Here is a 24,960-nt window from a genome sequence, read left to right as displayed (position 1 = left end):
ATATACAGAGATTATCCCCTATAAGCATACCTCTATACATATAGTCCGAAATAGCATGCCACATACCTTATATACCTTTATGACAACTGTAGTATAGTTCCATACAAAACACTAATTCCTGTAAAATAGATTTAAAATAAATAAATAAAAAAAAATCTCTAATCTGCTGTAGTTAGCCAACAGGACAAACTTTCCTCAAGCTGCCTTGTACGGATTGGTCAGTATCAGAGGCAGGGAGACTCACTCCACCTCAGGAGAATAAGGGCAGGTCATGGCGGTTGGCCAACTACTGCAAATTAGCATATAGGGATACATTACACAGTAGGCCATATCTCTGGAACAGAGGGGGTCCAGGAGGAAGAAAAAAAAAAAGTTATGCCAGTTAACCAGTTCTACTTAAAAAGGTCCTGTCACTAGGTCATATACGGACAGGACTGAGATAACATGTAGCATGCACGGAATATGGAAAATTGGGATCACAATTTCATGTTTAAAGCTGAATCCACAGACAATATAGAACAGGGGGAAAAAAAACAAAACCTTTATTCCAACAACCATTTCACAAACTTTGTGTCAAATACAAACATGTACAGTACAATACAATATATAGAAAAATTGTTGAAGTCCATTTTATTTATCGATAACAAAAGGGAATCTGTCCTCAGTTTTGAGCCCTCAAAACTGCTGTCAGCACTATATACAGGGCAGGGAGAGCATCGTAACCATACTTGCAAGATCTAAGTTTAAATCTACCTGCGCCATGAACAAGAATGCTATTCTGCTGCAGGGGTCTCCTGATTGGAAGCTAAAGCCATCACATGTAGGGAAGGGGCTGCATGCAAGGCAGAGAGCCCGGAGCACTGAACATGAGACCACCTCTGCGGCACTTGCATTCACGTTGTTGGGGACATCAAAACAGTTTTTTCATGCAACTTGAATGACCAACACCACAGGAATAAATCACACAGCTCTCCCGGTCCTGTATATAGTACGGTCGGCAGTTTTGAGTGCTAGTAACTGACGACAGATTCCCTTTAAAAGAATATTAACCACTTAATGTATGGATGTCTGCAATGGTTAAAAAAAAAGAAAAAAAAGAAGAAGAAGATCTAAGAGCCTTGTGCTTCCAATTCAGAAGGTTGTATGTCTGGTTCTTCATCATTATAAATATTCTCAGCCTGAAAAAATACAAAAGAACAGAAAATTGTAAACACAGATCAGGATTTTTGTACTCCCTAAATTTTCTGGTACTTATTGGGAAAGGGGGGGGGGGGGGGGGGGGGGGAATGGGACGACAACACCATGGGTATAGGCCCTTGCCACTAGGATGCTGACACTAGGTAGGAAAATACCCTTTTCCACAGACACTGGCTAAATCTGTAAGAAAAAAAATACACGAAGAAAAAACAGAAGAAAAAAAAACAAAAACAAACAGGGCAGAGCTGTGTTCACCAATAAACAAAGAGAAAAAAAAGGTTTTACGGAGTACGAAAATCCTATTTTCTCGCTAATATTGTGGGGTAACGGCGCCATGGAACGTCCTATTACATTTTAAAAAGATATTAGAAAGTACAGCCGCGCATCCAGAATAGTGCACAGCTACCTACAGCACCTTACGTCACAGACTGGCATCAGAGGAGACCAAAGAATTAATCTGGTAAAATTTGGTGAAAGTGTGTGCCAAAGCCCAGGTAGCAACCTTGCAGACCGGAACTAAAGCTTGATGCCTGACCACAAAAAAAAAAAAAAAAAAAGTTTACCCTTGGACCAATGGGCTTCCGAAATCAGGCCAGATCCAACATGCCAATTTCTGGAATGGCCTTTCAGGAACAACAAAGAATGAATCTTTCCTTGAATGAGAAGGCAGCAAAAGATGCGACAGCCCAGAACACCACCTTATCTTTATGGATGACCAAAATGGGGACCTGCGGGACAGGGCAGTCAGTTCCATAACCCTATCTGATGGAGGTGACTGCCACAAGTTAGGCAACCTTCCAGGAAAGGATATGAAGCGAAACATCCGTTAAGGGTTCAAAAGGAGCCACCTGAAGTGCCCCCAAGGCCAAAGGACCCAAGGTTTAGTAGGGTGCCCGAAGGGAGGGACCACATAAGCTACTCCTTGCAAAAGAGCCTGAGAATAGGCCAGAAGTTTGTCGAAAAAAAAACGAAAAAATATGCTCAGAAGAAACCCAACCCTTAAAAGGGGTTGTCCCAGAATCGACAGTCACCACCTATACGCAGGATAGGTGCGAATTGTCTAATTGCTGGGGGCCCCAATGCTGGGACCTCCAATGATTGAGAGTTCGGTGGTTCCAAGCCCACTGATCCTAAATAATCCACCCCCACATTGAGGAGGAGCTTGAATGGCCCAAATGCTGAGCATGCGCGCTGGATTCAAGGTCTACGGGAATGACAAACAGAGCACTTATCGGTCTGTATCAATCTTTCCCATAGATTAAGACTGTTGAGGCAGTGCGCATGCTCAACTACTGATCCATTCAACGTACTCCTCCAATGTACCGCTGTCAAGCAGTGACGAGGATCAGAGGGTTCAGGACCCCTGTTCTCACGATTGATGTGGGTCCCAACAATCAGACAAATATCAACTATTCTGTGGATCTGTGATTGTCAATTCTGGGAAAATTCCTTTAACCCCCTTCCCGCCGCAGCCCTTTTTCAGATTTTCGTTTTTCCTCCCCACATTCCAAAAGCCAGAACGTCTATTTTTTCCGTCAATATAGTCCTATAAAGGGCTTGATTTTTGCGGGACGAGTTGTAGTTTTTCGTAGCACCATTTATTTTGCCATATAATGTACTAGGGAAAAAAATTATTTGTGGGGTAGAAAATGAATAAAACAGATTCCTCCATGGTTTTTTTGCATGCCGTTTTTACGGAATTCACTGTGCAATTAAAACATGTTAACTTTACCAATTATGTTTATTTATTTTTTTTACTATGCTCCAGGGGGAAAAGGAGGGGTTTTTTTTGTGTAAAAAAAAAATAAAACTCTTACTTTTTTTATTAGTCCCCCTAGGGGACTTCAACCAGTGATCCTTCGATCGCTTGCACAATATACTGCAATACTAATGTAATGCAGTATATCGTGATTCTGACACAGAGGCAGCGCTTAATAGGTGAACAAAGTTGACGGACCTGGGGGGGGACCCCAGGCAGCCATAACAACCATCGCCCCCCCCGCCCCCGCGATTGCATTGCGGGGGGGGGGGGGGCGCGATGAGGTTTTATAGGGGGTCGCCCCCTCTTTCTAACGATTTAGCCGACACCTGCATCGTATGGAGCGGGTTCACTCCGTGAGCCCACTCCATACTTCCCCTACCCAACTTTGGCGTATGGATACGTCAAATGTCGGGAAGAGGTGAAGGGAGGACAACCCAAATCCTTAGAATCCTGTCCTTTTTGCAAACTAGCCTTGACTAAGAGTGGAACATATCAGACGGAAACTGCCCTGTTAACACCATGAAAAATTAGCATTCTACATACGCTCGAGCACCTTGGCTAAACAAAAAAAACCTTTTCCAATTTTTGTTCTAAAGTTCCTCTAAAAAAAAATATAAAAAACAAAATAGGTATCGCTGCATCTGTAAATGTCAGAATCTGTGTTTTTTTTTGTTCAACTTGGTGGAAAAAAAAATAAATAAATAAAAATAAAGTGTTCAGAAAGTCATATGTACCAAAAATAGTAACAATGTTTTTATTTATTTACAGCTCATGCTGCAAAGAGTAAGGCCTCAAAATCGACGGAAAAAAAAGTTATGGCAACGTTTTCTCTAACAAATAGTTTTTGTATAAGGAGTAAAAAATTTAACAAAAACAAAATTCCGTATCGCCGTAATCGTATTGACCAGCAAAATAAAATGTAATGTTTTTACCACACGATGAACAAAAAAAAAAACCAAAAAAAAAAACTTAAAAACAAAGAAAATGGAGGAATCAGTTTCCCAATTCCACGCCACATACAATTTTTTCTTGTTTTGTTTCCCAGTGCATTATATGGTACTTTAAATGGTGCCAATAGAATACTAATCAATATTACCAAATACACAAATCCATAATGCCAAACCAATAAAAGTTCATGCAGTAAAATGATAAATAGCCGTTCAATAAAAATCTATACTTTTTTTTAATGGGTATTCATAGATAAAACACAAATATAACGACAAAGCATGCACAGAACCACAAATACATTAAAATAAAGGGTGGACCACCCTGGTAGAATATGAACAGTCTATAAGCACATCAGTAAAATGATCCGGGTATATATAATCAACAAGTAACGTATACATGGATTTATCAATGAAAAAGTCAAATTGATGCCCCCACAGAAGTATGTTGGAAGTAACCGTGAGAGTGCAGTATACATTACTTGTTGGTATGGTTTATATACCCCGATCATATTTCTGCCTTTCTTATACTCTGTTCACATTCTATTAGGGTATCGCACCCTTTATGTATTTGTGGTTCTGTGCGTGCTTTCTTGTCTCTTGTTAGATATGTGTTTTCTCTATGAATACCCATTAAAAATTTTATTTTTATTGAACGGTTATTTGTCATTTTCCTGCATGACCTTTTTTGGTTTGGTCCTGATAGAAACTATAACTCCTCCTGCAAAAAATAAGCCTTCACACCACTATTGACAGAAGAAAAAAAAAAGTTCTGGCTCACAGAAAACGAAAATCAAAAAATGGCTTGGACTTCAAGGGGTTAATCCCCAGTACCAATGAGTTTCCCCCACACCTCAGTGTGTTCATCAGGGTACAACTCAATTGTGGAATTTGTAACAATAACTAGATATATGCATATTAAAGCTGATGTACAATCTGATAGAAACCGTATGAAACCATCACATTGGCACCTAATCTTACTTATACCAGAGTTATGCATATATAAATATATTAGTGTGTGGACCATTGATTAAGGAAAAACATGGTAAAGCATATATATTGGGGTTGTGCTCCATTATAATGCAGCCATATAGACAACTATATCTGCCCTTTTAGTAGCTGCCGGTCCATCAGGAAGGTATGCACACCTGCAAAGCTCCTAACGAACGTGAGAAGCCAGGAGAATCAATTTGTCCAGAGAGGCCTGAGACTTGTCCCATTGTGAGAGGATCGCTCCCTAGAGGGGGCTGGAGTGGAATTCAACTCGAAGTTCAACACCATCCTGCCCAACACCCGCATACAGAAGTAGAAAGGAAGAGGAAGTGTACCGGCATAAAAAGGGCCACTTCTGTCTGGGAGATGGACCCCTGAAGACCTGGTTGATGTTCATTCCCAGAAACTCCATTTTCTGAGTCGGGACCAGGGAAGCTATTTCCTCTTTGATGATCCACCCGAACCTTTCCAATGTGTCCAGATTGAATACAGAAAATTGTTCAGTCTTGTGGGGGGCTTTCACCAAGAGATTGTCCAATTGTCCAGGTAAGGGACGACCGCAACTTCTCTGGTGCAGAGCAGCGCCATGTGAGTCAACAGTACTTTGGTGAAAACCCATGGGGAGCACAAAAGGGGAGGATAACCAATTGGAAATGTTGAGAACCTCACGCAACATTAAGGTAGCGCTTGTTGTTCCTCACGATAGGGACATGAAGGTATGCATCACCATTGTCGCTTGACAAGTGGAAGTCCTTGTTCCACCAATGCGACCACCGAATGAGAATAAAGCAGTTAAACTTTTTCAGATCCAGGATTGGACAGAGACGTGTCCTTTTTTTAGCGCTGTGAAGAGATTCAAGAAGGGAAAGGAGAAGAATTCCATCTTATAACCTGTCGACACCACCTTTCGAACACAGGTGTCATCCACGTGAGCGAGCCATTTCTCCTGAAAGGAAAGCAGCTGTCCTACTGTCTCCCCACTCGTGACTGGCTGTCCTTTAGGCTGAAGATGTTTTCGCAGAGGACGACTTCTGGGCACTTTTATATAGGTCTAGATAATTTTTGAACTAGGAACTATTTGAACCCTTAGTTTTGGAATTCTACTCCATTCTATTCCATGCAACACTATTTGTCCTCTTATAATGCGTCTAGCGAGATTGAACGCACTTTTATTATATTTTTTTACTTTTAAACATTCTGTACAATCTACATTTATGTTCATACTACATATATACGAATGCATGTACTCTACTTTAAAATGGGGGTACACGCGCGCGCGCACACACGCACAGGCTACTTGCCTGCCACATGGATACACAAGTTCTATATTAACTTTGTATTAGGACTTATTTGCATTCATGCAATTAATTTAGCACAAAAAAATGTAACATTTTGATTTACTTCCTATATTGGTCTTGTATGAACTCAGCACTTCGTATTTCATGTGTGTTTTATTTAGGGAGCCTTGCATTGAAGATTTGTATATTTTGACAGGTCTATGCGCATTATTAGGCACCTCATCATTAGAGGGTTAAATTTTTTGTGACTTCCTCTGAATATGGTCTAATTGTTTTTATACCTGTATGTCTTTTGTGGGTGTATGTGTGTATTATAATAAAGCTACACAGTTTGGTTTCACTTCTGTATTTTTGTAGGTGTGCATACTTTAGTATTTGCTTTTTTGTATACCATGGTCTCTGAAGAGCACAAACTCTGGGAGGAGGAATAAGGAAAGGACCAAATCTTCTGAAAAAAAGGGCTGCAGATGGCTCACGCGCTTCTGTTTTACAGTACAATAGAACTTTAACCGCCAAGTAGCCTTAAAAATTATTTCATCCAGATATTTAACGCCTTCCTGCTGCAGCCATTTTTCAGATTTTTATTTTTTCCTCCCCACCTTCCAAAAGCCATACCTTACTTTTCCGTCGATAAAAGCCCTGAGGGCTTGATTTTTGGGGTACGAGTTGTAGTTTTTTATGGTATCATATAACGTACTATGGAACAGGGTAAAAATCCTTTGTAGGGTGGAAAAAACAAAACCAGAAACAGTGATTTGTTTTTTGCGCTTTGTTTTTACGGCGTTCACGGTACAATTAAAAACGACATGTTAACTTTATTCCGTGGTTCAATAAGATTACGGCTACAAATTTATATAGTTTTTTTTATATTTTACAAGGAGAAAAACAAAACAAAATTATTTTTTTTTTTGTGTGTCACCAAATTCTGAGACATAACATTTGTCCATCAATTGAGCGGTATATGAGGGTATATTTTTTGTGGGACGAGCTGTAGTTTAATGGTACCTTTTTGGGGTACATGCAAATTTCTGCTTACTTTTTATTAAATTTTTTGTGGGAGATGAGAAGACCAAAAAACCGCAAGGCTGGAGTTTCTATTTTTTTCCAGCATACACCCTGCATGTTAAATGTTATATTGTAATAGTTTGAATAATTTTACGTTTGTGATACCAGTTAAATTTTTTTTTATTATTTTAGTGCTTTAGGGGGGAAATGTGAAAAGGGTGTCGTTTTGTACAAAACCTTCATTTAACCGATTTGTACTTTTTTTTTTTTATATATATTAGTCCCCCTAGGTGACTTGAACCAGGGTTTAATAGGGGTACAAAAGTGGCACACCTTGGGGGCCTTCATTAGGCCTCCAGGCCAACCACCGGCACCCTACGATCGCGTCACGGGGCTGTTAGAAAGAGGGGGTGGCCCGCGCTAACGCTTTTAATGTCGCGGTTGTTAATGACCACGGTATCTATGGGGTTAAACAAGTTGGACTCCGCTCTATACTTCCCCCTACCTAGCTAAGATGTAGGTATACGTCAGAAGTCAGAAAGGAGCGAACCAAAAAGTTTTCCAGCAGAGGAAAAACCAACTAGGGCTTTTTTTGCAAGTCTGGTACGCCTCCCAATATTTCAGCCTTCTAAAACGCGAATGGCAATTAAATGAGCAGATGCAAGGGCATTGAAGCGGGCTGACTTAAGAGAAGCCTCGAGTTAGAACTATGAAGTGTTAATCACCTGAGAAATTAGATGCATCTTAACTTGCTGCGGCGCTCCACCCAAGAAAATACAGTGCAGCTGTTAACCCAAGACACCAGCAAGCCTTAGTTACCCATGAAAATTTAAGCACTGGGCAAAGAGCAGAACCTAGAGCCACAAATGCACACTGTTTGGGAATCCAACTTTTTGTCAAAAGGGTCACTAATGCCGCATCTCAGTGGTTTTGCTCCTAGACAGCTGTGAGACAGGGGGATCCACAAAAGGAGAAATAGACCATTTAAAGATTAAGTCCTCCTAAAAGGAAAACCATACCAATGCATTTAGTAAGAGCCAGGCTCCTGTCGGGTTGCTTCCATTATTTGCATAAAATCTACTCAAACTCGTTATGGTGTGAAAAGCAAAGCCTTTGGCGCCACGGGCGTTGATTGGGTGCTGCTTCCTGAAAGGGGTGATGGGTCATCCTTTAAATGAAATGTATCTGACACCACACGTATCAACACCAGAAGGTGAATTGTGAATCTGAGAATACACTGGAGGAAGGAGACTGATTCTGGGTGGAAGAGTCTTCGCCATTGATGACTAACAGAGGACCCTTGGAGAAAACCTGAAGAGAAGTGGGACTGGTCACTGGGAACTTCTGCCCCTATAACGAGAGGTAAACTGAAGTATCCATGGGAGGCAAGCGTACTAAGAAGTCAACCATGGCTTTGGGAGAGTCCGGAAATGCCACCCAAGGCCTGACTCAAGGACATGGACCATTTAGGTGGTGCCACATCCTAATTTGGGTAACCCGGGTGGGTTGCAGACACTGGGCAGAAGGGTGTAGGCTGTCCGAATGTAAAATATTACATCAGCCACAATTATAGTAACCAACCGTGGCCCCCTGCCTGGTAGAATGCTCCAGAGATGAGTATGTCAAGGAAAAAAAGACAAAAAAGAAAGATTACCAGTATCTGAAGGAAGAGGTAAAGCAGACCCTTTAGAAAAAAAATAAAGAGATAAATCAGCCCTAAGGCTAGCCTACCACACCACTTCAGAAAACTGTAGAGGCTGAAGAAAGGATGAAACCAATGGCTCCTTGAGCATTAGACGACAGGACCACTTCTAAACAGCACCGCTGGCTGTGGATAGACGTGGAAAGCAAAAGGACAACCCCTTCCGAAGCCTGCACAGAATGAGCTGCTGCCGCGCTCCTGACCCCACCTCCGTAGAGAAACTCCCTCCAGGCATCCAATGGCATGATACTGGCCAATAGTGCCGTGGGGATTACATAAATCCCCGTTACTGATCATGATACGTTAATAATCATGGTATAAGCAGGCGAGATTGAAGCCTAGTGCCGATGGAAGCTGGGGACTGCAGTAGAAGGACCCAGCCTGCAGCATTGGTGGGAAGAGCAGCATGAGGTCACGAAAATGTCAGTGCGGTGCTTGGTTCCCTAGCGCCAAGAAAGGCACCCAGAGTATTGTAAAGGCCCGAAAGGAGATACAGATCAATGTGCAGCAAATACCCTCAGATATGTTCCCAGATAGGGTCCCACTTTTGCAATAAAAAAAAATCCCTCTTAGAAAGTGAGTGATCCCCAACAGTCACTAGGGAATAGCTCCTAGAGGATTAGTGGGAGGAGTGACCCCTTAGAGAGGGAAGGGGTAGGAAGTTAGAAGATTTTCATACTCACCCTCCGCAGTCTTTGAGTGTGCACACTGTCACCTCTTCCGTGACTTTGCACATATAGTGAGGTTACTTGCACTCCGGTTGCAAATGCAGAAAATTAGGTTAGGTGACTGGCAGTGAGGCAAATTAAGTGCAGAAAACGTACAACCCATCTGCAGCTTAGGAGAGAAAAAACTAAAATAGCGCCAGCACTGAGAATCTTGTCCTTCTGCCTCCTACGGACACTAGGCTTAAACTAATTCAGCCAGTGTCTGTGGGAAGACCCATGGTGCATCGTTCACCAAGGATATGAACAAGAAATTCACATTGTCTGACCACTAGATAAGCATCATTACACGAGTCTCACACATTTTATGCTCCATAATGGATCTTAGAACATGCGCCGCTATTAAATGTTCTATGTGCACCAATCTGTATGAACTTACCATCTGCCAAATCTGCATAATGTTGTCTTCAGATACAGAACAGATAACCCAGGGCTCATTTGGGTTCCAGCTGAAATCTGATATCTTTGCTGTGTGTCCACCATGGATAAACTATTAGACGGGAAAAAAAAAAAAAATGGCACAATGGTAAAATATATTTTCTTTTCAAATAAGAATTAACGTCCTACGATCAACCCTTCACAAGGCTATATATGCAGGTAAACGTCAATACACCAAGTAGAACCATACCAAAAGTTCAGGGGGTCCATCCTCAGCATCTTCTGCGGATTGTTCCTCACCAATTTTACTAGACGAAAATAAAACAGATAAGGGACACATTTATAAAAAGAGAAAAAAAAACAAAAACATGTTTATGTGAAATTGAAAGGGTTTTATCTGGTATTATTCAAAGTCAGCAGCAGGGTAGGGCTGGCCCAACAAACCAGCAGATACTCAACCCCCTGCAGCTCCCCCCATTCCACACTAAAATCCTGAATTACAAACATCTCTTTTGTAATGTTAACTTCTGGTTTATATTGCCCTGGTGTACACCCCCAATAGTAGAGAATAAATTAATCGAGGGAAAGGGGTTATGGAAAAGAAAAAAAGGGAGTGCAAGAAGTATTAGATATATAGATCTCTAATGAAAAACCCACTAGGGTGGGTATAGTTTACCATGCAGGGATAGGGTGAACGGTCCCATTGGAACACCCTATAAAAAGTATATATCAGATCCCGCTTGGCTATTAGATGTAATGTGTATATTGATGATATTTAGTAGAACTTAATAGAAAACCAGCTAAGTAGGAATAGGGAGCGATAGTGGGGTCACCAGGTCGGAGTTGTAAACTTAAGTGCTCAGACAGCAGATATTCGTTCAGGTGCTGCCCAAGAGAGCACTGGAGTAGATACTGGCAGGTTAATTAGAACTGGATTACACAAAGTAACCAACGTACCAGGTAGTATAAACTCAGACTTCCACAAGAAGATACAATGTTACGTGTGAGTGTTTGTTGCATACACTTGTGGAAAGAAATGCTCTTAATGGCTAGGGCGTGAATATTGCCAGCGATCCCGTTTATAACTTAAGGCTGGCAGTAAAAAAACAATGGTTTGATCCATCGCTCTCCTCCTCCGTTACTTCTGAAAGCAGACTTGTCAGTGACTGCCTATGTACCAAACAGTAGATCAGCTGTCCAGTTAGGGGACAATAGAAAGTACAACTGCCAAGTCTGTCGCTCTCCTCTATTACTGCTCAGAGCGGACTCATCAGAGCCTGCCTGTGCACCAAACGTCACAGCGAGCCAGCTGTTCAGTATGGGGAGCAGTGGTGCCCAGCATTAGCTGTACAGACACACAGCCAACATGCACGTCTGTCGGAGAAGAGTGTATTGCCGCTACGCTAATACAGTTCCCCACCTAGCAATAATTGAGTTAACCTGGATGGGCATGTTTTAAATCCAGGTAGCAGAGCGTTATAACACTATCCCTCAATTGTGCGGTCCCTGACCTACAGCCCGTCGTGTATTTCGCTGACGTCCGCTTCTTCTACATAGGTTCCACTGACTGAAAGGGTCAACGGAACCCATGAACGGAGCTCCAACGCTGATGTGAAAGAAGCCTTAGACGGCAACAGGCGACCGAACAAGATGAGAAGTGCAGAGACCTGCCCCTTCAGGGAGCTGAGTGCCAAACCCGGATACAGGCTACCTTGTAGAAAGGAAAGAATTCCGGACATAGAAAAACGCAAGGGGCCAAGCTTGCGATCCTCACGCCAACGAAGTTAGGCCTTTCAGGTGCAATGGTAAATGCGGTCTGAAGGCTTTCTAGCCGTGAGAATAACACTCCGAGAGACCACGAGCCCTCAGATAGGCTTTATCAGCCATGCCGTTAAAGGGACTGTCACCAGTTCATCAATGCCCTATCTCCTAACTAATAGGCGCTATGATGCTGATAACTAGTGTGATTTGTATTTATTTTTTTTTAAAACAATTAGCATATTTAGAAAAATGCTCATAATTTTGCAAAACGTGGCTCCAATAGCCAAATAGGAGGCGACTTCACTCTGGACAGCGTCCTACAAAAAACATTACACTGCCCAATCTGCATACAGCTTCTCCCCCTTCCCTGCCCAGCAGCACAGTGACCATATAGTATACAGCTTCAATCCTGACTGACTTCAACTGGCGATATCTCCGGTTGTGTTACAGCTAGAACTGGTGTCATGAAAGATTAGAATCTCCTCTTTCATATGCCACTTAGAACCACTGTTTTAGGTGGCCCAGAGCCAGAGATATGGCTGTTTAAAGTGATTCCCCTTCCCTCCAGCCTCAGTCTCTCACACTGTGTGAAGCAGCTTCATGCTGATAGGACAGCGTCAGAGGCTGTGAGGTAGCTCCATTCAGGAGAATCGCTCATCTCCCAGTTGTCTAATAAAGGCTCATTTACATATTTAAAAAAATGCTCATAAATGAAAATACATTTTTTCTTTCAAATAAATCACACTATAGTTAGCAGCAAAGTGCCTATTAGATTAGTTAGGAGATAGGGAATTGATAGACTGGTGACAGAGTCGCTTTAAAACGTAGAGACTAACTGGTTGCCGAAACAGGACGCGAACACTCGTCCTGAGCGGCGGGGCACTTGGTATTTTCATCCTGTGTGACAGCCAGTGTCCGAACGTCATGATGAGCGGGGCAACGGCTGTAATACACAGCTGCAGCCCCGCTCTATCGCGGAGAGAAGAGAAACCCCTTCTCTCCGCCGTTAACCCCTTGAATGCCGCGATCAACGGCTATACCTGGTATGGGCAGACAGCGCAGGGTCCATTGAAGGACCCCAGGACTGTCTGACCATATTTCGTTAGGGCATACTGAGGTATGCCCTAACAACTGCCTGTGCACAATCCGTACACAGGCTAATGTACTGGCATATAGATATATGCCAGTACATTAATGTTCAAAAATCAAAATAAAATCCCTCTATGGGATTAAAACAAAATAGTAAAAAAAAAAAAACACAAGTCCCAAAACATGAAATAATATATGCATATTTGGTAGCGCCACGTACGTAACAACCTGTACAATAAATGTATAAGATTTTTAGATGATGGGTGTATGGTGTAAAAAAAGAATAAAGAAAACTGAAGCGGATCTGCTTTTTTTTCCCCTACATTTTTGCCGAAATAAATTTAGACATTAAACGATAATGTAAATGTACCAAATAAAAAAAAAAGTTACAAGCGCCGGGATGCAAAGCGGTTGGTTCTCAAGGCCAAAATTGTTAGTGTCCTTAAAGGGAAGGTGTCGCGAAAACATTTTTTTTATATAAAATACATTTTATTTATTTGTGTTGTCATTTTTTCACTTCACTATGAGGGCTGCCATTTTTTTTTTCATCTCTGTATGTCGATTAACGACACATACAGAGATGGAATACGGCACATACATCCCCATAGAGAATGCGAACGGGAGCCGTTCCATTCACTATAGTGTACGCCGTCTGTGTAGGAACGGCGCATGCAGTCCCACACAGTCCAAAATGAAGGTTTTCGGCAGAGCGACATCCGGCGCAATTTTCATGTGGACCGGAAGCCGCGGCCAGACAGTAAGATTACTACTTCCGGTCGCGGCTTCCGGACATATGTTCCAGGCAGCGAAGAAGAGTAGGATCGGAGGCAGCAGTGGCAGGAGCAGGTAAGTTATGTTTGTGTATGTGATGTGTGTATTATGTTAGTGTAGGAGGATTATATACAGTGGTAATCAGACAGTATAACACCGTGTGCTGCCATTTTCTGAGCGAATGCACAGTGTATGATGATTAGAAGATTCAACCACCTCCTTCTCCTGGCACTAGCCAGGATAAGGGAGGGGGGATTGTGTCAGCACACTAGAGCGTGTGTGTCTACACCCAATTTGTAGCATAAAGCAATGAGGTTGCTTTACCACATTGACCATGCTGCAATTTTGGGAATTGCTCCCTCTAGTGACCAGCACATGGAAATGTTATAAATTAGAATCCAACTTATAATATTTCCTGACTTGTCAAAAAATTAAAACAATGTTTAATCACTTAAATACTAACTGTTTAACTGAAAACTAAAATAGACCTTTTATTTGTGATAGTTATTGTCTACCGTAAACCGTAAATATATTATATGTCTATTTTAGGGTAATTGGGTCAGGGCTGGCGTTACGACAATGATTGGCGGGGGCGGGGGGGTATTTTATATGTATTTATTATTAATTATTATTTTTTTGTACTTTGCTTTTATTAATATTGTCTGTCTCAAAGGTCAGAAAAGACCTTTGGGGAACTTTATATATATATTTTTTCTTTTTACACCATGCTCTTCCGCTGTAACTGGAGCTGCACAGCAGCCCCAGTTACAGGGGAAATCAGCCCTCTCATAGTGACGATCGTCACTAATAGGGCTGTGCTGGGTTTAGTAAGACCCAGCAGCAGTCTGCCACTAAAGGCACCCAGCGATCATGTGACCAGTCACATGAACACCGGTAGCAATAGAGACAGCGGCGCCGCTGTGTACAAGTGATCAGAGAAAACAGAAGCAGTGAAAGCTGCTTCTATCTTCTCCTCAGGGTCCCTGGCAGTCACTGACAGCCGGAGACCAGACTTTCAGCTGCCGGATCGCTCGGGCAGCAAATTAAAACCTGAGCCGTAAAAGGTCTATGGCGCGGGTTTTAAGGACCCTGACCGCTGGCCATAAAAATACAGCCAGCGGTCGGGAACCAGTTAAGGGGTGTAGTGAGCATTTTGACCCCACAGGTGAGTCTACATTAGAAATTAGTGCCCACGCAATTTTTTGATCACTTTTTATTAAATTTTTTGGGCAAGCAAGGTGAGAATTCTGACTTTTTTAGGGTGTTCACCATGCGCTATAAATGGCATTTTACTTTATTCTGCGGGTCGATACGATTACGGCAATACCATATGTATATAGATTTTTATGTTTTACACAATAACATCACTTTTTTGAAAAATTTTTTATTTTTTTTGTCTCCTTATTCTGTTAACCGTAACTTTATTTTTGCGTTGACATGGCTGTGTCAGGACTTGTTTTTTGCGGGACAGGATGTAGTTTTTATTGGTACTGTATTGAGGTACGTGTGACTCACTTTTTATTCTATACTTTAGAAGGCATGGTGACCAAAAAAAAACAAAAACAAAAAAATAGCGATTCTGGCATTGTTTTTATTTTATTTTTTTGCGGTGTTCACCACGTGGGAAAAATAACAGTTTTATAGTTTGGGTTATTACAAACGCGGTGATACCAAATCTGTCTACTTTAACGGTTTAATTTTTTTTTCCTATAATGAAAGACTTATTGGAAAAAAGGCAGTTTTTAATGGTTTAAAGTTTGAACTTTTTTTTATCCCACTAGGGGACTTGAAGCCCTGCACCGCATCTTAAGGCCTGATTTACACGAGCGTGTGCGTTTTGCGCTCGCAAAAAACGCGCCGCTTTGCGTGCGCAAAAGGCACTTAACAGCTCCGTGTGTCATCAGCGTATGACGTGCGGCTGCGAGATTTTCGTGCAGCCGCCATCATTATGACACTCCGTTTGGATGTTTGTAAACAGAAAAGCACGTGGTGCTTTTCTGTTTACATTGAGTTTGACAGCTGTTGCGCGAATCACGCAGTTCGCACGGAAGTGCTTCCGTGCGGCATGCGTGGTTTTCACGCACCCATTCACTTCAATGGGTGCGTGATGCGCGAACAGCGCACAAAGATAGGACACGTCGTGAGTTTTTTTCAGCGGACTCGTGTAAACGAGGCCTTATTCAAATACATTGCACTACCCACGTAATGCAATGCATTAGTGCTGTAAGCTATTCAGACAGCAAGCCTATTAGGCTCCACCTCCGGGCCTAATAGGCTTCCATACGTGGCAGACCAAGAAGCCATTGTTGGCCTCCGGTTCCCATACGATCGGTATCCGTGCGACCACATCGCAGCGATGCCGGTCTCCTGGAAACAACTAAAATACTGCGCTCGCTTTTGATCGTGGCATCTAAGGTTAATGGCAGGGAGCAGAGCTAGCTCCGTTCCCTGCCGTTAATCAGGATCTTTTGGCTGATGGCGCAGGCTCAGCTTCTGAGCCTGCCGCCATCTTTCATCTGCGGCCGGAAGCCTTTTAAACCCCGTCTCCGGGCGGGGCCCAACAGGCGTCCGTACTTGGCAGACAGGGGGCCATTGTTAGGCCTCCTGTTGCCAACAGCTGATTGGCTAGCGTGGCTACACGGCTCTTTCAGCCAGGTAAACATGCTGCAATCCTGTGATTGGTCAGTCACTACTGACTGACCAATCACAGCGATCGCTGGTGGCAAGGCGATTTTTCTCCCGAAGAGTCACAGTGACTATCAGCTGTCTATGGCAGCCGATGTCACTGTTGTCACCATGTGTTTTGACATGGTGACAGAAAAGTAACTACTTCATGGTGCCTTAATGCAGGACAAACCATGACGTACAGTTGCGTCAAGGAGCGTTAACGGGTTAACAGACGTGTCTGCCCCCTACGGATACTAAGCAAATAAGGGGCCACTTATTTCTTGTTGATAAGTCTCCTAGTGGCAACAGCATATACTCACAATCTGTGCCCCCCCCCAATGTAACACATGAGATCGTGCCAATTTAAAGTCTTCCTACTGTTCAGTGTACACAAATTCTGTGTTATTGCAGCAGCAATAAAAGGGAGTTAATGGTCAAAAAAAAGTCACGTTATTAGGCTCCAGGGTGTGAGATGAAGTACAACCCCCTCTCCTAGAGACCATGGGCAATGCATGCAGAGCACTGTGTATTAAGCGTTTTCTTGCTGTACTGCCTTATCGAGGCCTCTAGCAGTAAAATAGTACTGTTATTAACATGCACACCCTCTGACAAGATAACCCTGCTTATGCTGACACACACGCAGATTATTTATGATACATTTCGTTTAACATTGCAGCACCTGCCCGCCTTTCTCCTAGAGTAGGGGTCAGCAACCTTACGAACTCCAGCAGCAGTAAAACTAGAACTCCCAGCATGCAATGACAGCCAAAGTCTTTATTTTTGCAGCAAAAAGGCTGTCAGTACATGCGGAGAGTTGTAGTTTTACTGCAGCTGGAGTGCCTAAGGTTGCTGACCCCTGTCCTAGAGTAGAAAAGAGTTTTATTGTGACTTTCCACTGCCTCGGATAGCTGTGGACAGGGACACAGTGGACTGCAGCCTATTAAATAATCACTGCCTGAAACTTTCCTATTCTAAAAAAAAGGCGGCTTTCTCTTAATTTTATTAAGATTTCTATTAAAAAAAAAAAAAAAAAGGATTTTACATTTATTCGAATACACTGAAAGTATTCTCTACAATGTGAAAAAGTACATTAGCGGTGTAAATCTACACATTCTGGTATGTTTCACAGTAACTTCAGTTCCAGTCATGAAATCAAGAATACAAAAAAAATTCAGATAGAAAGTGAGCAATCCAAGTGCTCCTGAAGATTTGACATCAATTTAGACTAGCTTTTTTTTTTTTTTTTTAAAAGGTGGTATCCAGGAGATTTGCAGGCAGGTGATGTGGTAAAACAAAATAAGTAACACTCACCTGGTAAATCCCCTGCCGGTCGATTTACTTTTACAGGAAGTGATCACATCCCGTTCCATCCATGTAACCCATGCAGCCAGACATTGGCCTTAGCAGTGATGCTGGCAAAAATGGCACACCACCGCTGACAACAGTGATTGGCTGAATCGGTTGCTTGGATAAAACGGGATTTCCTGTATAAGCAAACAGACCTATGATGCTTTTACCAGGTGAGTATTTTGTTATTTTATTACATTCCCTGTGTGCAGGCTTATAAAACGTCAGGGATAACCCCTTTAAATCAATACGCCACACGTACCTCAAATCCCAAACATTAAGCCTGCGATCTGTTCCACTTGACGCTAGGATAGTTTCATTATGAGGTGACCAGTGAACCTAGTAAGGAGACAGTGAAAAATCAAAGCCAAGAACCTATATATAGGCAGCAGTTGACAAGTTATATAAAGCAGCCACATATATGTCGAAATGCATAACAAACATGTTATTCCCAGTGCACTCACTTGAAATATCTCATCTTTATGGGATTCAAATGAATGAAGTTTGAGCTTTAGATTCCGAAGATCCCACAGTGCAACGGTCTAGGAAAAAATAAAAATAAAAAAGTGGCAGATTATAAATACGGTCTTCGACTGATTAAAACTAGACCAGGTAGGCAAATAAGCCAATTTTATTAGTGGTGCATTCTGTATGATAAATGGAGTGCATCTTGCTAGACACTATACTTCTCTATGCCACCTCTTGGTTGGCTAACTTTGCGCCAAAATCTACCACGCCCCTTTTCAACACTGAGGCACAAGCCATGTACGCCAGTTGTTTTTTTTTTGCATGAATTAAGCCAGAAATCTTGTGCATTCAACTTAGTAAAACTCCCCTAATGAGAACAGCACAACACAAGCCTGATCTGCACAAAAGACCTAAAGCTCATGAGAAATCTACTGTTGACAGCTGTAACCAAAATGTTGCTGTAATCTGAGAAATATGATATTTATTTTACTTTAAAGAGGCTCTGTCACCAGATTCTCAAACCCCCATCTCCTATTGCATGTGATCGGCGCTGCAATGTAGATTACAGTAACGTTTTGTTTTTTTGAAAAACTTTCATTTTTGGCCAAGTTATGAGCTATTTTATATATATGCAAATGAGCTTTGAAATGAACAACTGGGCGTGTTTTTATTCGTATGTCCAACTGGGCGTGTATTGTGTTTTTGACTGGGCTTTTTTACTTGTTTTACTAACTGGGCGTTGTGGAGAGAAATGTATGATGCTGACCAATCAGTGACCAGTCAGCGTCATACACTCCTCTGTCCTCTCCATTCATTTACACAGCACATAGTGTTCTTACTAGAACGATGTGCAGCCACATACACAAGTGTCCGGATAATGAATACACATGACCTCCAGCCTGGACGTCATGTGTATTCACAATCCTGACACTTCTGAATCCTGTGAGATTTCCAGCAAGGGAAACGAAATCTCGTTTACATCGTAATCTCGCGAGATTACGCGCGGCTTGCTGGAATCTCACAGAAAATATTCAGAAGTGTCAGGATTCTGAATACACATGACGTCCAGGCTGGAGGTCATGTGTATTCATTATCAGGACACTTGTGTATGCGCCTGCACATGGTTCTAGAACGTGATGCTGCTGTGTAAATGAATGGAGAGTGCATGATGCCGACTGGTCACTGATTCGTCAGCATCATACACTTCTCTCCACAACACGCCCAGTTAAAAAACACAATACACGCCCAGTTGGACATTTTAAAAAAAAAAAAAACACGCCCAGTTGTCCATTTCAAAGCTCATTTGCATATATATAAAATAGCTCATAACTTGGCCAAAAATGAATGTTTAAAAAAAAAACAAAACGTTACTGTTATCTACATTGCAGCGCCGATCACATGCAATAGGAGATAGGGATTTGAGAATCTGGTGACAGAGCCTCTTTAAAGCGCAAAAAGAGGAGAGGGGAGGGGAGGGAGACGCTCGTCTGAATGTAGTCATTAAAATAAATGGTGAAAATTTGCAACCAATGCACATGATCAATTTCTGCACAGGTATTTTTTCCATAGCAGGTGTATGAGATTTGTTACAGCTTGACCATTTCTGCGGCTACCGTAATACGCTGCATATTATCAGTCCGCAAATCGGGATAAAAAAAGTCGGCAGCAAATTACACTACATGCAAACATAGCCTTAGAGGGTCGCAGGTAAAGGGAAAAAAAAAAATGGAAAATTGAGGGTGGATTCACACAGAAAAATTCTCTGAATAGGATCGTTTCTGCCACAAACACGGATGTCTGCATGTTCCATTCAGATGAATGGAACGGATTTTCAGTTGCTGCAACAAAATCTCCCACTTGTGAATTCACCCTTAGAAGTGTTCGTATGCATGAAGTTTGTTTTAGTGATAATTGTGTCCAGAGTCCGTACAAAAGGGACCAACACCTATGAGAAAAACAGTTCTGCTGAAGACAAGCAGGAGGAGGCATCTTCTACACAGAACTTACAACATGGAGAATTATTAATGCTATTGTAGACTAAGCAATTTTACTTCTAATTAATTAGCTTAACCATATTAAAAAAAAAGGCAGCTGGACAGGCCATTCAACAGTTTAACAAAATGCCAATGCATACCTTATCAGCAGATCCAGTAGCGAGGATAAACTCGCTATATGGATTGAAAGACAAGCAGTTGACTTCAGCAGTGTGCGCATCGACGGAATGACTAGGTTTAGATGTTGTATTTGACCGGGTGTCCCATCTGGTAAAGAATACATTACTGTCATTTTAGCAAGAACATACTGTATTCAAAGAACATTTGCTATTTAAGATCCTAACTACTAAGACTGGCGTACGTTGCTCATATGTACAAAACAAATCTCGACTTGTGCACTAAATCTTTAGTTCGGCGTATTCAACTGTATGCCCACACAACTGCATATGTCAAACAATTAAAATAATATGCTGCGCTACAAGTTTTTCCCAGGATTCACTTTATTGAAAAGTGTTGCCAACTACCCTTTTCAATATGTGTTACAAAACCGTACACAGCTGTTTATGACAAAAGCTTGCTAAAAAGCACATCAGTCTGGCCCATGTAAACCTATGGGTAGGTCACAGTATACGATTGTATATATATTTTTTTTTTCCAAAACGGAGACTGCAGACATAGCCCATAAACATGATGTACAAAACCAACAAAGAAATGGGTATAAATCGTATTATTCAAACTAGAAGATGCCGTTTTTAGCAAGAATAAATCTTGCTAAAAAGACCCTGCGTCTTATAGTTGGCAGTCAAGAGACCCGGCTTCCTTACTTAACCCCTTCCTGACTCATGACTTGCCGGCACATGGATTGTGCGGGGTGGGGGGTGATTTTGGAGTGTGCTCAATACACTGCAGGTGTCAGCTGTGTTTTACAGCTGACACACTGCTCTAACAGCCAGAAACAGCGATTGCGCTGGTCCTGGCCGTTTACTGGTTAAATGCCGTACTCAATAGCAACCGCAGTATTTATAGGGGTTTTTCCATGAAGGACATATCCACAAGATATGTCAAATGTCCGATAGATGTGGGTCCCACCTTTGGATCGGGGCCCCCTAAACCCAATTCTAGCTTTTTGTGCTCTCCCGGCCACTTGACTATATGTCGAGTTACTGAAACAGTGTAACTCGCTGAGCTACGCCGTTTCTGTAACCGCAATTCACTAACTCATGGGAGTTACGGAAACCGCTTGGCTCAGCAAGTTACTCTGTTTCCATAACTCAGCCATGTATTGCAGTGTATTATACCAGCGATCTAATGAATACTGGTTCAAGTCCCCTAGTGGAACGAATATGTGTGTAACAAAAGTTAAATACATTTTCATGTAAAAAAAAAAAAAAGTAATTAAAAGTTTAACCCCTTAGTGACCGGTCTATTTTAAACATGCATGACCAAGCCATTTTTTACATTTTTCCATCGACACATTCCAAGAGCTATAACTTTTATTTCTGCGTCGACATCGTAGTATAAGGTCGTTTTTTGCGGGACAAGTTGTAATTTTTAACAGCACCATTTTGGGGTACATAGAATTGATTAACTTAACCTTTCTTGGGGGGGGGGGGGGGGGGAATAGAAAAAAAAACCCTGCAATTTCGCCACACTTTTTTGCATCCTAAAAATTTACCATGTGGTATAAATAAGACAACTTTATTCAGTGGGTTGTTGCGATTACTGCTTTTACACAGTGAAAACACTTTTTTTCAAAATTAATTTGTTTTTGGGTCTCCATATTTGAAGAGCCATAAACCTTATTTTTTCGCCGATGCAATTGTATGAGCGCTTTTTTTTGTGGGACGACTTGTAGTTTTTATCGGTACCATTCTTGAGTAGATGCGACTTTTTGATCACTTTATCAAATTTTTTTTTTAAGGCAGGATTCACAGAAAGCAGCAATTTTTGCATGTTTTTTTATTTTATTTTTTAGGACATTCACCGTGCGGGTTAAATGATGTAATAAGTTTATAGTCGGGGTCGTTACGGAAGCGGCGATACCAAATGTGTAACTTTACTTTATTTTGTGTTTTAATAATAAAGCAGTTTGTAAAGGGGAAAAAGTGGGTTTTTCATATTTTTTTCCACTATTAAACGTTTTGTTTTTTTTACGGCTTTACTAGTCCCACTAGGTGACTTCAATATGCGATCTGTATACTGTACATATACTTCTGTATTGCAGTGTATTAAGCCTGTCCGTGTAAAACATGGTTAAAGGCATGACATAGCAGGCATTCACTACAGGCAGACGTGGGGGCCTTTATTAGGACCCCGGCTGCCATCGGAGACAGACACTCGGCGATTTTATCACCGGGTGTCGGTGGGATGAGAGATGCTCCCCCCCCCCATTCTTCAAAACCACTCAGATGCGGCACTCGCTATTGAGCACCGCATCTGAAGGGTTAAACGGGTGAGATCGATACCAATATTGATCTCATCCGGTCGAGCAGGGATGCCCCCAGCCACCTCTGGCAGCTGAGAACAGGGAGATTTGACAGCTCCCTCCTCTGTTTACTTATTCCAATGCAGCATCCGAATAAAGCCCGTTAGTAACAGACGTAAAAACACTATGGGGCGGTCAATAACTCTTTCAAAAAACAACAAAAACTTTTCATTTTTCCCCAAGCACAATGTAAAAAAAAAATAAAAAATGGTTATCGCTGTGTTTGTAAAAGTCCGACCTATTACAATATACCATTATTTACCGCACACTGTAACCAGCGTAAAATTATTTTTTAAAAAACAGAATCATTGTTTTTTGGTCACCTTAATGCTAAAAAAAAATTATAATAGTGACATAAGTGATCAAAAAATATTAATGTACCAAAATATGGTGCCAATAAAAACTACAGCTCGCAAAAAGCCCTCACACCACTCAATCAATGAAAACATAACTGTTCTGGCTGTCAGAATTTGGTGAAACAGATTAATTAATTATTTTTTTGACAAATAGCGTTTTCTTTGTAAAATATGAAATAATTTTTTTCCGTCTGGGTGTGTCTTTTAGTCGATTTTAACTTAGTCCGAAAAATACGGTAACCAGAAACAATCACTGCATCTATACTTCCATAGTTTGCACTGGGGAACTGCCAATATCCTGAACTTACTCCAGCTTATATACAGCAATATTTGCAGTGAAAGGGAGTAACTTTTTTTTTTTTTTCGAATAGATATATATATTTTAAAAAAAATGACTAAAAATTTACCTTCGCTTACAAAATCCAATCAATGTTCTGGGTAATACAGTAATACAATACAGTTGAAGCTTAAAGGGAATAAAGTACAAATATGAACCACATGACTGATTTACAAAAACCTACAAAGCAAATGCAAAGTCACCACTTACATCATAAGCTTTTGATCGTCAGCAACAGAGCCAAACAAAGACTCATGCAACAGATGCCACGCTACATCCTCCACCACTGCTGAATGGCCAGTAAAGATGGCTTTAGCATCAATTATTTTTCCTTCTTTGGGTCCAGCACTTATATCCCACAAGCAAACAGTCTGCAAACATAAATTTTACGCAAATATATTTAAAAATAAATAAAATCACATTAGAAAATTATTGAAAATTGCAAATTAACATCTACATTAATATGTTAAAGAGGCTCTGTCACCAGATTATAAGTGCCCTATCTCCTACATAATGTGATTGGCACTGTAATGTAGACAAGTGGTTTTTATTTTGAAAAACGTTTTTAGCAAGTTATGAACAAATTTAGATTTATGCTAGTCTGTTTCTTAATAGACAACTGGGTGTGTTTTTACTTTACCAACTGGGCGTTGTACAGAGGAGTGTATGACGCTGACCAATCAGTGACCAATCAGCGTCATACACTTCTCATTGTTCTAGCCCATTGTTATAGTGTGATTGTGCAGTGTAAGAAGCTGGGCTGGAACAATGAGAAGTGTATGACGCTGATTGGTCAAGGATTGGTCAGCCTCATACACTCCTCTGTACAACACCCAGTTGGTAAAAAGTAAAAACACGCCCAGTTGTCTATTAAGAAATGAATTAGCATAAATCTAAAATTGTTCACTCAAAAATGATCGATTTTCAAAATAAAAACCACTGTCACCTACATTACAGCGCCGATCAGATTATGTAGGAGATAGGGCACTTATAACATGGTGACTTTTTTTTTTTTTTTTTTTTTTAAAAAAAAGGATAGAGCCAAAATTTCCAGATGGGTTACAAGTTGCTACATCACATTAGTGCATATTGAAAACTGGCTTACTTACATGATCATCAGATGCACTTAGCAGGTGTCCACTCAAGTTAGAATTCCAAGACAGGCCATAGCCCTCTTTCTGATGACCTCTCAATCTAAGATCAGGATTACACTCGCCACTTGGGTCTATCAACAAACATGACAGTCAATTAGTTAATGTAGTTTTTATATATAATGCAAGGGCTTTGTCGGTTTCAATCTACTCTACAGATTATGAAAGAATTGCTTAAAGAGGACCAGTCAATTGACATGTCTGTTTTAGTTAAAGGTGTTGTCTCAAGATTAAAAGTTCTCCTAACCACAGAATAGGAGAAAACATGCTGAGGGGTGGGGGGGCGGGGTCGGGCTGCTGGGAACTTTGATCCTGGTCATTTAACCCCTTTGATGCCACGTTCATTATTCCCTTCATCTAAATATTTTAACAGAGGGAAGATGCTCCCTCTGTCACACCATCGACACGATTGTGGGGCGCTGATGGCTTGTCATGGACGCTGGGGCCCAAGTGTGGATTTACAATGTTTTTAGGGGAACAAAAAAAGTTTCCTTCCTAACGTTTTATGCAGTAAAAAACGCAGCTGCTTA

The 24,960-nt window shown here is 41.4% G+C and overlaps 1 protein-coding gene across 1 annotated transcript in view; it reads right to left on the bottom strand.

Annotated features, from left to right (window-relative positions):
* Positions 1 to 525: 525 nt before the first annotated feature.
* Positions 526 to 24,960, bottom strand: part of RBBP7 (RB binding protein 7, chromatin remodeling factor) — a 63,889-nt gene continuing 39,454 nt past the window's right edge. The window contains exons 5-12 of the mRNA XM_075852977.1: positions 24,389 to 24,504; positions 23,490 to 23,650; positions 20,242 to 20,368; positions 18,104 to 18,181; positions 17,902 to 17,978; positions 10,255 to 10,312; positions 10,006 to 10,116; positions 526 to 1,178 (exon numbers count right to left, since the gene is read on the bottom strand). Of these exons, the coding sequence (XP_075709092.1) occupies positions 1,110 to 1,178; positions 10,006 to 10,116; positions 10,255 to 10,312; positions 17,902 to 17,978; positions 18,104 to 18,181; positions 20,242 to 20,368; positions 23,490 to 23,650; positions 24,389 to 24,504 (797 nt within the window). The 3' untranslated portion in view covers positions 526 to 1,109. The remainder of the gene's footprint in view (positions 1,179 to 10,005; positions 10,117 to 10,254; positions 10,313 to 17,901; positions 17,979 to 18,103; positions 18,182 to 20,241; positions 20,369 to 23,489; positions 23,651 to 24,388; positions 24,505 to 24,960) is intronic.

Source organism: Rhinoderma darwinii, chromosome 2, assembly GCF_050947455.1.
Source record: "Rhinoderma darwinii isolate aRhiDar2 chromosome 2, aRhiDar2.hap1, whole genome shotgun sequence".
Classification (NCBI taxonomy): Eukaryota; Metazoa; Chordata; class Amphibia; order Anura; family Rhinodermatidae; genus Rhinoderma; species Rhinoderma darwinii.
The sequence above is the reverse complement of the archived record's forward strand: the minus strand, read 5'-3'. Positions and strand labels throughout refer to the sequence as shown.